This window comes from Glossina fuscipes, unplaced genomic scaffold (genome assembly GCF_014805625.2).
Source record: "Glossina fuscipes isolate IAEA_lab_2018 unplaced genomic scaffold, Yale_Gfus_2 91, whole genome shotgun sequence".
Lineage (NCBI taxonomy): Eukaryota > Metazoa > Arthropoda > Insecta > Diptera > Glossinidae > Glossina > Glossina fuscipes.
Genome location: NW_023998445.1, coordinates 1 through 18,356, shown reverse-complemented (window position 1 = coordinate 18,356; position 18,356 = coordinate 1). Strand labels below are relative to the sequence as shown.

Below are 18,356 nucleotides of genomic sequence, written 5' to 3'. Positions count from 1 at the left end.
AACAAAAAAAAAAAAACACAAAAAAAAAAAACCAAAAACAAAAAGAAAAGAACGAAAACAAAAATAAAAAGCCGGTCAAGCGCATGTTCAGAGGAGAGTGAAGAGATAAATGTTATATCCGTACGGAACAGCGCATTTTAATGTGTATAAATGACAAAAAAAAAAAAAAACAAAAACCAAAAAGAAAATGTAATATATACTTAAATAATCACAATAGCGGCTAGTAAAGGATGCGGAAGTGAAAAGTTTATAAATATATGTAGGTCTCTGTTTGTTTAAATATTGTGTACACAATGTCAATGGTATTCAAATAATCGTAAATTAGTTTATTCATAACCGAAAAGGAGAAAGAGGCAACAGCACAACTCAGTTAAAGAAAGAAAGTATGCACACAAAGTAATAAAAAATAAGCTTTTTTCTATTCAACAACAGCACATGGCAGGGATATAGTAAGTGGGTCAATCGACTTGTAACACATTTGCATACATATTCTTTCTGGACGCAAAATTTTAAACAAATCTATTGGAAATTTAGAAGGAAGACAATAACTTTCCACTAAGAAAGAAACCTATATTAAAATTAAAATATTGAATTATTTTTGTTAAATATTGTTCTCTCTCGTGTAACCAGGTAGAAAAACTCAAATCTTTCCATGTGATCCTTATATTATTAGTGCTTGACAAGATACACCCAAAGCTGCATTTAACTAAGCTTGCTTCAGCTAGTTATCCCTGTAGTCATAAATACATACATATATATAATCTTCGTATAACATTATATTACCATTTTTAATATCAAAAATTGTGATTTAATCATGGGAACGTATAAGAGTTTAGAAGGAGGTAAGCAAACAATTAATTCATTTTTTTCTACTTTCTTCATTTCAGCTTATTAAACCTTTGCGATATACTTGCGAAGAGTGCCTAAGTTCAGATGCATTCCTTCCTTCATTATTTGACTGCCAGCTTACTTAGAGAGCTTAGCCGGATTGCAAGGGATTTTCTTTGGCCTCATATGACATTCCAACCTACAATCAGCGATTTAATTATTTAATAGTGATTTTAATGAATTGTCTAATTTTCTTAGGAGAATTCGATTCGGCAAACTTCTTCTACAATATCTCTTTGCCAACAAGAGAATAAAATCATATATATATTTGCAATCTTGATGATAAGCTACACTCTTGCCCATTATCTGTTTTTTTTTTTTTTTTTTTTTTTGGCCATTTAAAGAAACTCGATTTTAACGAAAATCATATCAGTTGCCACAGATCCAACCAAAAGATCGTGTAATTAACAAATAAGAAAGTTATATTCGGCATGGGCCCACCACTACTTCTTCTGTTTGATACCCATATAGCTGGTATTAAGGAAAAAATAATCGCCGTATCTACCATATTCATCTTAGAATTAATCCATTTTTAGGCAGAGTGTACAGGAGTGTACAAAATAGTTTTAAATATTCTGTCGTGTTTGCGTTTTGATAAATAAGCATAAAACCTCAAAAAAGTGAAAAAAAAACAGAATTTAATCACCTGTAACTTTGCAAAGGCATGGCCATTTTTTTCCACGTAAGGAGCAGAGTGCTTCGTAAAGTAAATGTGAAAAACTTCAACCTTCTAACTTTAATAATTTCCGAGTAACGAGCAAAAATCCAGAAATTATTGTTAAAAAGAAAGTGAGTTTCGTTTAATTTACGCTCCACTGCGTGTTTCTGGTCTGGACGACTTGAGCCATTTTCAATACGAAGCTGCGTGCAGTTTTGCGACCAGGAGAGTGCCAACAACACACACCGCACAGACACGCAGACGGACAGATTATATTAAATCAACTCATATCCATCGTTCAAAAAGAGAATTAAGTGTAACTTTTATTTCACATTCACTTCTATTTCACACATATATATATATGTATATATATATATATAAATGTATGCAAACATAAACTAAGTGAAATTCTCACAAGGATTATCCTTAACAACGCATCTCAAGTTGTTGCATAGGAAAAACAAAAAAAAAAAAAAAAAAAATTAAAAAAGCAATTTTTTGTTTTTTTTCAAAATTCGAATAGTTACCATTCTCTGTCGTAGAGCTATCGTCGTCACGCATCATTGCGGGAGCTTTCAAAATCGCAATACTGTCCACACTTGCATCGATCGGATCTATCGCTATCGACGATTCGGATGTACCGCTTTCTGTTAGCAATTTTGTTGAGGTGCCGACAACGGGACCATTATAAATGCCGTTAATAGGATTTGCCATATTTTTAGCAATTTGTAGGCTTACTATTGAATGTTTGATGTGATCCAACATGGCCTAAAAATTGTATAGATATAAAAAAAATAAAAAAAAAAACAAGTTTAATTTTTAAAAGAGCAACAATAATATAATATTTTTAAAGAAATCTGCTATAATTCCCGTCGTATTCGATTGTGAAGGTTATTTGATATTATTAGGTACGTAACGTAAAATGCATTTGCATAGGCTGACGACAATGTAGGCAATTAACAGGTGTCAACTGTATGCACTTAAGTAATATTAAGAATATTCCCTTCACCCATACATTTGCAAATGCTCGTCACGACGATATACACGTGGGTAATAAAGTTAATTGCTGTTATTTATCACAGATTCAAGCATGTTTCCTGCTTTTGAGCTTACCTTGCGAGCCTAGAGGTGTAGTTATGCACACATTTAAGATTTTATGAAAATTAATTTATATTAAATTTTTAGCAACTTTAATTTAAGACTGCAATAGAAGATTGAATAAATGTTGTAATCGACAAAATAATCCTTGAGGGTCTTTAAGCTGTAAGCGATGTATATATATATAGTCAAGACATCACGACTTTTATTTATTTCGATTTTTTAAAAGAAAAAATTATATTCGCAAAAATAGCTATAGTAGATACGTGAAACGTTCTAACGTATGTTACTCATTGAGTTGAAGACGGAGGCTTAACTCGTGAGTAGCTATGTGGTGAATAATTATGAAAGGTCCTCGAAGCAATTAAAATAAAAGTTCAAAATGATATAAGACATAATTAAATACGCAAGGCAAATTTGCGGAAATCTGTCTGTCCATCCATGGGCATTTTTGGGCAATCCTTACGATCGCGAAAATTAATATAAAAATTTAAGATTTCTTACAAGTGCTGTTCAACGAGAGAAAAAGCAAAAATTCAACACTTAAGTCTTATATTATTATTATTATGATGAGGAATTTAGCCAAAGAAACATATTGTCAGACTCAAATCTTAAAGCACCAGCATCTAAGGTTATCAGCTTAATTGAAACGTCTATCGCACTACAGATTCGATCCCATAAACATTGAGTTGCTAGTCGAGATCCTTTGCCTATTCAAGCGGGTCACTTAACAGTTATAATTCAGTTCAAATTTCCTAAATTTTCTAATTTGTAAGAATCTTCCAAACAGATCACAATCAAACAATTAGCATTTTCGCCCCATTTCGCGTAAATTTTGGTTAATACAACACAACCCGGGAGCAAGTTTTCTTCTTTTTTTTTTGGAAACTCTCGGAAAATAAAATTCTGAATCCTTTTAGACAGGTCCTCCTACCCTTCTATCATCATTTGTTCGAATACTTGACGTTTCGCTCACAATCAAGCTCGCAAATACATAAAAATACATTTTACGATCCTAAACAGATATTGATCTAAAGTTTTCCCAAGATATTTGCTACTGGGTCCATAATCAGCAAAAACATTTTTAACTTTGAATCCATATCGTACATTGGTGTAAATCTTAGCACAAACACAGACACACACACACATGTCAAATAGGGAAAGGTGACGGTAAAAATCAGTATATAATTACATTAAATAATTATTTTATTCGCATAATTCGCATTTCCAATTCAAATTCCCCCGTATTGCTAAAGTTGTCAACTTTGGACCTTCGCTACCAAATAATGTCATCGTATACATCTTGAGACAATTGACAGAGACTTGCAATATGTATAGAGATGTATGGGAAATTGCTCAATTCATGCGCGGGCCGATGGCTGTAAGGGGAGAAAAAGAGGGCATGATGGTGGTAACAAGGAGATAGATTCAACGAACTTTGTTTTCTCGAAAAATTCTTTCATATCGGATATGAGGCCGCCCGTGAGGATATGAAATTGAAATAATGGATGGGCGTATGTTATAGATGGAAAAATACTACGGCGTGGTTTAGACAACGCTTTGCGACGCTTGTTTGTTGCAAGAAGCATTTCGCTCATCTAGAAAATCCTTAATTGAACAGCTCTACTTCAAGGTGATTGAATCGTGTTGCATTTTTAAATGAATGGAACAATTTTAGCCATCAGTTTTTATTTTTTCAATGTTCCGAGACGGTCTTGGTCTTGTCTTCCTCATCTATGGGGACAAACTTAGATAAATAAAAGAAAATATATTTTTTCACAGTTTCAGTATTCATTGGCACATTAGAGCGGCCTCGACACTTGTTGCCTTGCAAGTCATGGCAAGCGCATATTCAATGGCTTCATCCAGTTGTTCATAAGTAATAAACATGTTTAACAATTCCTTTTTAAATTCTAAGATTCTAAGCGTTGCGTAGGTTCTTTTTCTCTTTTCATAGCCAATCGAAATTTTTCCTGCACGTATGCTTTAGTTTCCTCACGCTTTTTAGCTAAACGTAATTAATCTATTTTATATATTTCGTCATTAATTTAATACTTCGCAATTATATATGGATTTAAGGTATAGGGTATAAAGGGTTCTCCTAAAAATAATTCATTCAATCGCTTTTCATATTTTTGCAAAGTTTTTGCGATATGAATATGAAATGAAATAAACGAATTAATGTAATTTTTTCAATACAATGAGAAATTTACGTCAAAAAGTGACATGCGTCAGTTAATTAATTTCGATTGCTAAGAAAAATGTTTTATGGTGGAATTGCAGATGCGTATTTATAATAACATAAAATGTTTAAATTTTGCTTAATAACAAAGTTAATTACTTATATACAAGTGGAAGGATGCGTTCAGAGAACAAGTAAGATAAGACGCCAAGTGTAAGCGGAAATATTGTTGAGTCAACCGCAAAAAAACGTTACGAATACGTTAATAATGAGTTAAGCGTAAATATTGTTAAAAAAAAATCAAATCTAAAGTTCAATTTACAATATATTATACTACGAAGTGTTAGTGAGGAAACCCCAAAAGCAATTGCTCAACTAAAATATATGTTGATTGATACTTGATAAGATAAGACATGTTTATAAAATTACTTACACTAGCATTGTCTTGTAAAGCTTTACATTTTTGTTTTTCATTAGGATCCGTTATGGCGGCAATGCGTTTCTCAATTATCTGTAAATTTATGATTTCTATTAGATAAATATAATGATTACTAAATTATTATCAGATGATAAATTTCAAGGTTTATTTATAGTAATGGAAAAAGATACTAACATTTGTTTGCTCAATCATTAATTGCAAATATGCGTCCGCTTCGGAAACACGTCTACCTAATATTTCCAAATAATTGGCACGTTTATTACTAGAGTCTTTATGATAGCCACCCAAATAGAAAGTGCTTTGACTCTCCCACATTCGCGAACGATTAGCATGACGTCGTATAGTATCCTCTAATCGTCTAACCCATTTTTCACGTTCTTCGCTGTGTTGAGCCTGGTATTGAGCAAGTAAAGAATGAAAGCAAAAAAGCGACAAAAAAACGCCTTCAAATTTCGAATAAATATGTTGAGAATCTTTATTCTTACTTACCTGAAAATGAAACGTTTTATGATCTACGGTAATGGTAAATGTATTATCCTCTTGATCATCTATACCAATGACCGCATCTTTTAAACGTACACAACCGCGTCGTACACCTTTCATCATTTTCTCTTTAGACTGTAAAAAATGAAATTTAACCGTTAGTAAGCAATAAACAAAGAGTAAGGAACTTTAAATTTTTTTAATATGCACAATTTTGCATACTAAGGCCATTAATTAATTCAATTTTCAATTTTTCCTATATATTCATTACCTCCTCACTTCCTGCACATTCAAAACCTCTCACATTCATATTTTAGCTTAAATGTTTAATTAATAATCTAACAATTAATTATTGCAATTTCATTTAAGTTCGAATATTCATTTACAATCGAAATTATAAAAAGTTTACATTCTGGCGAAGAGGTTAGTGTTAATTCGACACGGGAGTGCATTAGCAGCTTTTCGCTGATATTCCGATTTCAACTCAAGTGCTTGCTAAGAATACAAATAAAACGATTTGAAAAATTTCGAAAAAGGATAAAAAAAAAATTAATTATGATTATGGAGGAGAACCTGCGTTAGTATAATCAATTAATGAAAAGGAGTAAAAATTTATATCAAACATATGTACTTTTCTGTTACTCGCGATATCTAGAAAGAAAATACCTTTACACTTTGTCATGGTGGTACATTGGACCTATGCTGGTCTTCTATTTGGCATTTGTCTTGAAAATTGGACCGAGGTAAATATATATTTCTCTCTATATTAATATGCATGCATATTTCTGCCTTAAAACTCCTGCATCTAAAGATTATTTCCCAAATTAAAGTAAATATCGAATGTGTTTAAGAATCTTCCTATTGATCGATTATAGCTTTCTTTCTCCAAGTAAGATTATCTTAAGGCTAAGACACTTTTACTATTGTCTTATAATTGTGTTAAGTGTCCATTGGGTTAAATGGCTGAGTCAAAAATTTAATGTCGATCAATGGCGCTATTCTAGGAACACTCTACGACTAACTACAGTCAAACCTGTTTTTGTGCGGTCTTTTTTTATGCGCTTTTTTTTTGTGCGATTCTTTTTTTTGTGCGATATATGAATATCGACACATTGCAGATGAAACTGGGTTATTTTGGAAAAAGATGCCTAGCCGAACGTTCATCGCCAAGTCTGAGAAAGCTGCAAGTGGTTTTAAGGCTGCAAAGGATCGAATTACATTCCATCTTTGTAGTAATGCATCTGGTGCAAGAATGTTAAAACCACTTGTTATAAATAAAGCTTTGCACCCACGCGCGCTAAAAGACATAAATTTAGCTGAACTTCCAGTGCACTTCATGGCCAATAAAAAAGCATGGGTCACATCAGCTGTTTTTACAACATGGTTCAACGATTGTTTCGTACCAGAAGTTGAAAAATATATGACAGAAATGGGTCTTCCTTTTAAAGTGTTGTCAATTGTTGACAATGCACCCGGTCATCCTTGTTTAGAGCATCCTAATGTACAAGTAGTGTTTTGAACTACGACGAGTAGTACATATTGAATTATGTACATTTTGAAAATTTCTCCTTGTTTAAAATTAGAAATTACAATTTTTTTAAATGTTTCAATGTGTAATTTAATTATTTATTTTGTTTGGAAAGCACTTTCTTGCTATTTCGTAAAGCTTTGACATATTTTCTAAGTGAGACTTTTTTTATGCGGTCCCTCTCTACCGCAAAATTTTCTTTAATATGCTTTGAAAAATTATTTCTTATAGCTATTTATGAAGTTTTTGAATATTTTTTTTTGTGCGGTTTTTTTTCTGCGGTCCCTATCTACCGCACAAAAACAGGTTTGACTCTCGAAGCATCGGTTTTGTTAAAAATTTGTTGATTAAAATAAGTCGCACTGCTAGAAAACTCCCCAATATCAAGGTAACGCAAAAGTAATGCAACTTGAAGCTACGACTGATGAATATAAAAGACAATCTTCAATCTTACATTCCTATACTGAATTAGGAATAGGTAGTATGTTTCATTAAGCGTTTTTAGGTGGGACGTTAAAATTTTTTGCACAATAGAGTTATTGCTTCCTCGCTTATGTGGGAGATGGTAATGTTCTGCTGAAAATATAAGTCGCCTAGATCAATTTTAGGCCACAAAGACGCAGTCAGTATCGTGACAGACGAAAAAGGTATAGTCTTCAATTGAACAGCCGGATCAAGCTACCATTTTTTATATTTATGAAGATTGTTCGAACAGTTTTCTGGGATTTCTGAAGGATCACCAGATGTTATAGCTTCACTTTTTTCCATTTTTATTATTGAATTCGTGTTGATTCATATCTGCAAACATCTCTCAGATTTTAATTGTGAAATGTCGCGAAATTTAAAAGGACATCTCTAGCCGAAGGATCCGTTAAAACTGTAGATAGAAATTTCTATTTCGTTGAATAATAAAAGTCGAACGACTATTTATATGGAATGCTAAGGGGGCCAAAACAAGACAATCATCAAAAAGTACTTTTGTGTCCAAAAAGTTAGACCAAATTAGTTTTTTCTTCTTTTAATTAAGTCTCTTGTATCAAATCAATTTCGAAAAGAATATTTCTAATATTCGATATATCCGCGCAATTTAACTTCTTTACTTTTTGATCACAATATTATTTTTATAAAAATATGAAATGAGAAAATTCAGAAAAGAAGTAAAAGAGCAACAAAAAAATAAATGTTCTGACTATTACAAGCTATCGTCATATTTTAGGCACGGATAGCAAAGCTTAAGCTGTACTTTTTAAAGTCCATCATTTGCTTATATATGATATTTGGCTGCAAAACGTAGGCACATTTTATTTATTCGATTTGTTACTTTGCTACTTCCATACAGTACAAAAAGCAAACATTTAAGGCTACAAACATAAGACCATAACTTCTTATTTGGCCTTCTTGAGTTTTTGTTAATCTTCTTAAATAGCCCCCGCGAAAGAATCGAGAAACTTTAAAATTAACTCTAAGTTCTACAATAAAGTCATGCTGATAATTTAGAGAAGAAAAAAAAAAAGATTAGTTGGTTTACCATTATCAGCTTATTTATGGAGCAATTGCATTGATCTTTGAATTTAATCTGACGAACGTTAAAAGCGCTTTTGAAAAACGACTTGTTTCGAACAAAGTTTTAAGCTCATAGATATCTTTTCAATAGAAGGGAAAAGAGGACTGGTAGAGAACATAGATGTGCTTCGCGAATTTACCAAGGCATACATTTAATAACATGACATACCTTCGGTGGCATTTAAAAAAAGCAAACAAAAAGAAAACTACGGTACTTTTTCACTTGATTTTGATTTTATCGAAACGTGTGTGTTTTAGCACTAGAGCTACTGAGTACGTCATATTGATCCTTTTTAATTTTCAATCTTCAAAGGAACCGTTATTAGCCATGTAATGTTCCCAACCGTTTTGGGGCCTTTTATTTTTATAACAAGACCTTTAAATGGCTGTAAACACTTTTTTTTCCTAGCTGGTCCAGTTTTTGAGATTCTGATGACGTACACCTACTTCTAATAAAAAATTTTCATTTTTATAAGCTCGTATATTTGTCGCCTTGCCACAGTCGTAAAAGATAAAGAAACTCTCTTTCACAATGTGGAAGAAACTGGAATAATCTCGTAAGAACGCTGACGTCTCTTTCATATTCTTGTCTATCACTGAACATGTGTGAAGGATGTGAACATATTTCTTAAAATCTGTAATCCAAATGTGAGCACATTTAAACACAATTAAATAAAAACTAGAAACAATCAATTTTTTTAGGAAAACTAGTTTTGAAAACGATTTACGTTTTTTGAATTCCTAACTATATATGCTCTTCTTAGATCTATGCATTCTTAATCGCATCTAAAATTTACTTTCAGCTTAATGAAAAACCGTCCAGCTTATCAATTGAAAACGGTTCTATTTGTTTACAATGCTACGCAAATTATATGTTGCGTTCACGTTATTATTAAAGTAAGTAAACAATATTTCTCTCTTCTTCTGCTTTTCATAGTTCACATATTTTAAGATTATTTGAATTGTTTCCTAGATGTGGAACTTTTCTCAATGGAACCTTCTGAATTCCCAAAATTGTAATATAATTTACCACACTGCGGAACGCGCGGCAGAGTTCAACGATATAGCTAGCCGTATATGGTTTCTCAAAAATTACGAACTGGTTGAAACGGTGTTTTTTGTGCTGAGAAAAAAACAAAATCAAGTTTCACCTTTGCATCTCTTTCATCATATGATGGTGGTTATTCTAACCTATTATTGTTTCCGTTTCCTTCCCGGTTAGTATGAAGAGAAAATTTTAGTTTGCGATCTTGTTTTTAAAAAGAAATATTTTTATATATACCTTTATACAATGCAGCCGAAGCGGTATTCATTGCGTTCAGTATGAACTGTTTTGTTCACATTATCATGTATATCTATTATCTGATGGCCGCCGTATTGAATGCGCAGACGATGAGGCGTTTTATATTTTTTAAGAAATCTCTCACGATTATACAAATGATACAATTTGTTATCCTGGTCGTCCAATCGGTTGTGCATTTAACTTTTTGCACTCAACATGTGACGAACACCTTGATATATGTGTATATATTCTTTGTTATAATTATATTTTATGGCTTTTATGACTTTTATCAGAAAGCATACAAAGAGACGCCAAGAAAAGCGGCTTAAATAAAAATAATGCAATTGAACGATGAACCAGAAATAGGTTTTGATGCCATTTACTTGTATTTCAGAAAGCGGAAACGATTTTGATTTGATTTCTGGCTTCACAACGTTATAGATTTTGACATTTTTTTTTTAAATGGAAAACTCTTGCGATTGTTACGGCCAGGATTCAGAGGCATGCATTTATGATATAAGCTTAAGATACTAAGCCAGTTTAATGACAACCCTTTTTCTTTCTTTTGAGTTGCACTTTGTTAGGTACGGGGTTACATCATTAAACTGATTTGGTTAGTTTTTAATAGAAGTGTGCAAGAATTCCCAAAATTCTTCCAAAAATTAAAGGTCACTATGCGATGAGAAGAATGAGAATGCGTATCTCAGTCTTCACAGGGACTGGCAGACGGATATGTCTAGATTAGTCCAATTTTTGGCTCTGATCAAGAGTTATATATAAAAGTTTCCTTCTAAACTATACCGGTCTAGGCATACATACACTCTAGCAAGACTTTCTAAATTGCAGTTCTTAGCGGGGCTTGCCTTGTTCGAAATGCAGACAAGCAAATCTGAGTATTTGCTTTCTATCTTAGCGAATTCATGCCGCGACTGTTCTAAGAGGGCAGAGGTGCTGCTTCGCGACGGGCTGTTCCTGTATTTTCTACAAGATATTATATCTTCTTTGTCCGAACGTATTGGTTTTATGCAGATTTTGTTTTTTTTAAAACTTTCTCCAAGAAACGTACATAAGCAATTCGCTTTATCTTTAGAATATCATAAAAATTGCCTAATTGTTTTGTAGGTATTCAGCACATTTAGATTTCCATTAGAATTAAAGTTCGTAAATTTTTACTCCAATAAACAGAAAGTAAAGTAATGCGATGGAATAAATTCTAGTCTACGTTTTCTTAATTTTCATCCATAACGTTTAAAAATTTTTAATTAGATGAAATAAATAATTATCGTTCCTATGACCCTCAGGACAAAAATGGAATATGTGCGGTTCATATTGACTGGATTACGCGGCACTTATTGCGTTATCTCTTTAAATAAATAAATTTTTCTGCATTAACTTTATCTAACAAAGTGCAAATATATAAATATACGTAAATATCTGCAAACATATATGTATTCGCGTTTTTTCATATTTACACAAGAATAATAAAAAAGTATTCAACACGTACAATATCTCACTTACTGTATAATATGATAACAGGCCAGCATTTTCATCCAGAACAAAAAAACGATATTGCCAGCCCTTCATAACATTGGTCCATTTACTGAGAGTACCTTCCAATGTTCCAGCACCGCTATTAACACCACCAACACCAGAAGTCATTGTGAACAAGATATGCTACACAACAGCAACAGTGCACTTGTTAACCGGGGCTGCAAAAATCTCCGTTCCTTTGTCTTATTGGTGCAATTTTAGTTATGGTGACGCAATTTGCCCCTTTATTTTACACAAATATCTTTGCACACAATTCATATAATATTTGTGTATTAATAAATTATGTTACGTAAAACAATTATAGTTTTTTGTCCTCTTTTATTATTCATAAAATATTTCATTAGAAGAAAAATTTACTAAACAAATTATTGTTATACGAACAATGTTTTGGTATATGAGTGTGGGTGCCTGTTTCAGATTATGAAGACAGTGCTTAGGTTGCCGCGATTTCCATTTTTAAACACAATCGTTTTATTTTTTTATTTTAGTTAATAATGTCTTGTAAAGCCAAATATATCTGACTAACTTTTTGAAACGAACAAAAAAGAACAATATTTATTTAAACGAACAAAAAATTTTCTGCCTTTACTTCTAAACGCGAATTTGACAACTGACAACAGCTAAGGGTTGCCGAATGCCGTGACTATAAATTTGATAGCAAATTACAAATCCCCTTTTTTTGGGATCGTCTTGATTAAGTAAAGTCAGCCAAGTCCTTTTACGCGATAATAGTAATGGATAATGGATGGATCGATAAATAATGAACAAAATTTGTTTACCTCTGCGGAACAAAAATGGAAACCTATACTAAAGAAAAATTCGTTGTATTTAGAAGTGTGTTAAAAGTTTATGCCGATCATATGCGATTTCCTACTGATGTTCGTGGCGTTGTCTTGTACAATAAATTATTGAAACACTTAACTTTGTTAAAATTCCCCAACCATGAAAAATTTATGAAAAAACCCCACCAAAGCGTTTCTGAGACATTTGTATGAATTCATCGAAAGTGTCTAGTTGTTGGCGTAGCAGTCCCTTTTCTTCGAAATAAGCGTTTATAACAATCCAACATGCTTCCTGCCATAACTCATGAGATATTTCCTCGGCAATTTCTTCATCATAGATTTCTGAAAATACAAATCTTTTTTTTGGAAGTCGAGTTAAGATGGATGAAGCCAATAAATTTGTGACCCTTAAAAGGTCAATAGCAAAGAATAATTGCCCAATTGTAGAAGTTCAAAAAATTCGGTAACCTAGTATTCACAATCAGGATGAGAAAATGTTAGCACAGGATTAATTTTACGCAAAGGTGAATTATCTCCTTTATATTTTTGATCTCTTTGAAATTTTTAAGTATTAAAAATTATACGCTGAGACGGTTACTTTACATAGAACGATTAATGGGTTCAGGTTTTTTGATGTAAAAATAATTCAATATGCTTTACTAATTCGATGAATATTTTTTTAGAAGCATTTGGTAAATAAAAGAATATTTTATTATTAATTTAGAAAGAAATAAATTCCAACATTAAAGTCTTAAAGCACTAGCACCTAAGGCTATCGCCTTTATTGATAATTCAACCATATTTGAGATTTGAACCCTTGGGTTTGGGTAAACTACGAGAGGATGAGGACGAATGTTTACCGAATTGAAAAATTCTCTCACTGGAAGTTTTAAACGATTCCAGTTTACCTTTCTATTTAAAACTATCCGAACGTTTGTCGCCGTTACCGGCCAAATCCGTGGCAGAATAACTGCTACCTGATGAATGCGTATATTCACGTACCTTTATATTTCAAATATTTTTAGGTGATAGTGGATTTCCGTTAGAGCCGTGGTTACAGAGGACTGGTCGCTCCAATTAAAAAAAATATGCAATGATATTTATTGGAAGGAGATGAAAAGCATTAATTCTGTTTATTTACTAAGGTCGCACGCGCTTTTTAATGGAAGAGAGCAAAAGCAGTTATTATCCAAAAAAAATGATAAGATCCACGAAGTTTATGTAGCTCCCTACATCTGGTTATATTACAAAGTGCAAACTTAGGAAAGCGATGATTGAGATTCTTCAGCGCCTCGAACAAGTGTTCTCGCAATTAAGGCAGATGGGTAAACAAATAAGGGATAATATAGCACCAATATTTTTAGTTTAAAGTTTTGTTTCCCAACGTTAACATCGTAAAATGTGAAGATTAAAATAAACTCAAATCTTAGAGATTTTAAAAGATGGAATAATTTGCTTTACCTTTCGATACGAAGAATAAAATTCATTTTCATTTTATCTAATTTGGGTAAGACTAAAATCGCTTCGTCTTATCTTTTTGAGTGCAAATTAATTCAGCAATTCCTTAGTTACGTCTTCAATAATTTCAAATGCATCTTTTATGTCTGTTAAGGTTAATAAACGGTTTGCGTAATACGTAAACTGGGACGTACTGGTTGCTTTTCTATGTAGTACACATAATAAGCTTCAATCACAGCAATATGACAGCATGAGCATATCTGTTAAATGGGACGAAGTAACAGAAATGGCATGATCATATCAGTTAAATGCGAAGAAGTGGTGCAAAAAAATCGTAGCAGCTGGATATATGGTTCTGCTACACCTCTTATACTTTGTAAGATTGACATTGATATGACAATACAGAGGTCGCTAACGCAAAAACAAAAAAAAACGAAGAAAGAAATTCCAATGAGTAAGGACAATTTGCTCCCGTCTATAGCTTCATCGCCCGAAATAAGCTCATAACCAAAATCAGTTTTAAACTTATCATTGAATTGTTAGTTGAGATTCTTTCCCTACTCGCCGCTCAGTCCGATTAAATGAATATAAAAATAATTAAGCCTTTGATCTTGAACTGGGATAAAGAATCGGACAAAAGCAATGTAGAGCTCATGTAAAATTTGCATTTTTAACATGGCTTCACTTTCGTAAAATATGCTTTTCTTTTTGAATGCTCGGCAAGTTAACCACAAGTTGCTTGCTGTATTATAACAGGGAGCGGGCAACCTTAGTGAGGCGTTTTTCGTTTTCGGGTTAAAAACTCCTGAAAATAAACACAATAGGCAGCCGGGATACCACATTGTTTTACAGGAGGATCTAAACAAAAATTTATGGTTAGAACTAGAAGTAAAAAAATCACTGTAAACATGAACAGATGTGTAAAAAATATAGAAAATGGGCTACCATATCTGGAGCTTTTTTTTATTCCAATTAGATTTTGTCCACTGGTTTTAAGCCCAAAATATTAAAACATTCCCTTAGTATCAATGCAGTAGCTTCGCATAATAAAATACGGCTACAGTTCACCTTGGTTATTACACCGCTCTTGTCTTTCTCAATGCAGTAGCAATTGTCGTAGAATTCTGAAAATGTCGTACAAACTTCATAACAATATTCGCATAATAAATGCAACAGTAAGCTCTTCGAGATTTTCAACAAAATATCGGGAAATTTTAATAAAGATTTTGCCAGCTTCCACTCTTTTTCATGTTCCAATTCAATTTTAACTGTCTCGAGCACATTATTGACTTGGGAGAAATCCTTGCCGCTATTACGTGCGATAGAGCAAATGCGACTGTAAGCATATAGCAAGTAGACGGCTGTATTGCCACGATCTTCCAACATTTTATCAAAGGAGAATACATATTCGTTGAGGCGATTATGACTCAAATCGGCATATTTAATGCAACCGTAAGCCACTGATTCTTGGGCAGCTTTTAATTCTTCGGGTGTCAAAACTTTTTCGCGTTCCTTTTCTTTGAGCTTAGCTAAGGACCGTTTTAATCCTTCGTCAAGTAAATCTGTTAACTTTACCGTATCACCGGACCTAGTTTTAAACTTTTTACCATCTTCTCCCAAAACAACACCGAACTGTACATGATCAGCTCGATGGTAGCATGGATGCAAAATGCGACATCTCTTTGCGGCCGAGAAAACATTCTGCAAATGTATATTCTGACCAGCGTCTACAACATAAATAATCCATTCAGCTTTTTCTTCCTCCAATCGATAACGTATAGCTGCCATGTCCGAAGTATCGTACGTAAAACCTCCATCAGACTTAATAATAGTCAAAGGTATTCCAGTTTTTTCATCAGTGGGCCACATTATCTTTCGGCCTTCATCCAATTCTAAGAAATTATTCTGTTCCAAGAATTTTACAATTTCAACCATACGGGACTGATAGAACGACTCTCCCTTCTCAGAAAGTTTTACATCCAAACGTTCGTAAACTTTCTGGAATTCTTTCCGAGAAACATCACATATCAATTTCCATGCCTTAGTAGAATTTGCCTCTCCACTTTGTAACTCCACGACGCGATTATAAGCACGTTTTTTAAATTCTTCATCTTCGTCGAATCTAAAAAAATTTTCGAAAACATTTTTACGGAAAATTTTTAAAAAGCGATATAAATGAGCCTACCGTTTCTTCGATTCCTTGTAAAACGCTTGCAGATCCCCGATGGGTGGACTTTCATTCAGGAAATTAGGAAATCGTTCCTCTAGATGAGCAATCAACATGCCGAACTGAGTTCCCCAGTCTCCTAAGTGATTAATCCGCAGAACATCATGGCCTAAAAATTCCAACAAACGTGAAATTGATTCACCAATTATGGTAGATCGTAAATGTCCCACATGCATTTCTTTGGCGATGTTTGGAGAAGAAAAATCTACTAAAATCCGTTGGCGTTTTACTTGAGGCGGTTTAACACCCATCCGTAATGTATTGGTCAAAGCACTAACAGCATAAGATCTAAAAAAAAATTTAAAGTTTATACGAGCCCCAAATTCGTACGCTTACACTTATACTTGTTTAAGAAAACGTTTATAAAACCAGCACCGGCTATTTCTAGCTTGTCAATCAATGGGCTGGAGGTGGTTTGCTTTACAATCTCTTGTGCGATATCGCGTGGGGATTTATTATTGCTCTGATCAGCCTTGAAAGTTTTAGATAATGACATAGCACTATTACACTGATAATCACCGAATTTCGCGGCATTTGAGCTAACGGGCGTTATAACAGCTGAAGTACCAGCCAAATGCGGAAAAGCTGAAGCAATAGCATTCGTAAACAAATCGATTAGATGGGCACTTATAGGAATCATTTCATCTATTTTCGTAGGTATGGCAATAGCATTAAACGAAGATGTAGATTCAGTTAAATTGTTGGTATTAATCGCTGTTACAGTGCATTGTTTTTTAGCTTCTAAAGTCTGAAAGATAACATTTTTTGACAGTATTCACAGTGGAATGCAACTTAATCACTGACTGACCTTCACCCTTTCTAATATAGCTAAACGATGTTTAAGTTTCATGTTTTCCAGTTGTAGTTTAGTCAGTTCTTCATCCTGTTCGCCCAAAATCTCACTTTCTTTCGTGCGCTCAATTTGTTCACGCAGTTCGCTGGTGGCGCGTTCCTTTCATTGAAATAATAATAAACTATTGATTGCAACAATCCAATTATAAAATATGATCTTACCAATTCATTTAAAGTATCCATTTCACGCTTTAAACTAATCATTTTCGCTTGTTCGACCAAGGAAATCGTCCTTTTCTTCAACTTTTACCAAACAGTTTAGTCAGTCGGCATAAATTTGTCACGCAAACAGTTGTATGAAAGACAGATTGTACGCTCTTCTTCTTCAATTCAGCAAATGAGCACCGTAGTGTTATCACGTATGAAAAACTTGAGCTATGTGATTACTCGCCAGATGTTTATTTTGATTCGCTGTGCTATGCACTAATTGTGTATGGCGTTAACCAGGTTTCATTTTCAAATTCGACTTTATAATTTTATGTATTCACAAGAGAGACGGGCCGGTCTTTCAAACTTGTCATAATCGATGTAAGCAAAATTGCTGCCGACGCTTTGCGTTAGTATTACTTGATTAAGCCTTCAGTTATGAGAAAAAACAGCTTTAAGCTGTAAATAAAATATATTACGAGCTAATTTGCTTACTTACAAACATCTGAAACAAAACAAAAATTTTAAATTCGTGAAAAGTTAGTAAATTATTTATTCATTCATAGTACAGTATACAATTCGCAAGCCGTTAAAATCATTAAAATTTGAGCACATAAGTCTTGTCCATGCATTTGCTCTCCCATCTTCCTATACAGCTGCAGAAAAGACATAAGCTAAACTGTGCGCTGGTATAGCGGCTAATAGACGGACCGGAAGCAAAAATATGGAATCGATTACAAAATCTAAGGCCTTGAACCATAACCGATCAACAAAACGAGGGCCTTTGCAAATTTCTATACTGGGTTGTATGGCAAAACGATTGAAACAATATGTCTTGGAAAAGGAGAAATCCGTAGACGTTGTAGCTGGTCCGGACAGTTATAAAGATTTACCTCGACTGCTGGCTTTAACGCGTCATTATGAATATCCGGCCGTTAACGTTTTGTTAAGTTTAGATGAGACATATGCGGATACTGAAGGATCGGGAGCTATATCCCGTTACAGTAATATAACTAGTGAAGAAGAGGAGACATTTCGTTGTATGGCCGCTTCTCCAAATTTATATGATCGTTCAGCAAAGTCATTAGCTCCAAGTATAATCGGTTCGCATGATATAAAAAGGGCCATTACTTGCATGCATGCTGTTTGGCGGATCGCGGAAACGTTTGCCCGATGGTTTATGCAGACGAGGGGACATTAATATTTTGTTACTGTGCG

General features: G+C 33.5%; 2 protein-coding genes across 2 annotated transcripts in view; both read right to left on the bottom strand.

The window, feature by feature from the left end:
• The window catches only part of LOC119638610 (oxysterol-binding protein-related protein 9), a 37,064-nt gene extending 24,828 nt beyond the window's left edge, over positions 1-12,236 (bottom strand). Inside the window, exons 1-5 of the mRNA XM_038035476.1 lie at positions 11,640-12,236; positions 5,755-5,883; positions 5,440-5,658; positions 5,260-5,337; positions 2,074-2,314 (exon numbers count right to left, since the gene is read on the bottom strand). Of these exons, the coding sequence (XP_037891404.1) occupies positions 2,074-2,314; positions 5,260-5,337; positions 5,440-5,658; positions 5,755-5,883; positions 11,640-11,780 (808 nt within the window). The 5' untranslated portion in view covers positions 11,781-12,236. The remainder of the gene's footprint in view (positions 1-2,073; positions 2,315-5,259; positions 5,338-5,439; positions 5,659-5,754; positions 5,884-11,639) is intronic.
• Positions 12,237-14,884: 2,648 nt separating this feature from the next.
• Positions 14,885-17,307, bottom strand: LOC119638614 (probable arginine--tRNA ligase, cytoplasmic). Its single transcript, XM_038035483.1, has 5 exons — positions 17,154-17,307; positions 16,948-17,091; positions 16,484-16,887; positions 16,098-16,427; positions 14,885-16,034 (listed from the first exon to the last, which is right to left on the bottom strand). The coding sequence occupies exons 1-5, from the start codon at positions 17,193-17,195 to the stop codon at positions 14,885-14,887; spliced, it is 2,070 nt and encodes a 689-aa protein (XP_037891411.1). The 5' UTR covers positions 17,196-17,307.
• Positions 17,308-18,356: the final 1,049 nt, after the last annotated feature.

Coding starts and splice junctions, on each gene's coding strand:
- LOC119638614 (XM_038035483.1), bottom strand. CDS start 17,195: ATGATTAGTTTAAAGCGTGAAATGGATACTTTAAATGAATTG. Junction 16,428..16,483: donor ATAAACGTTTTCTTAAACAA/GTATAAGTGTAA, acceptor ATTTTTTTTTAG/ATCTTATGCTGTTAGTGCTT. Junction 16,035..16,097: donor TACAAGGAATCGAAGAAACG/GTAGGCTCATTT, acceptor AAATTTTTTTAG/ATTCGACGAAGATGAAGAAT.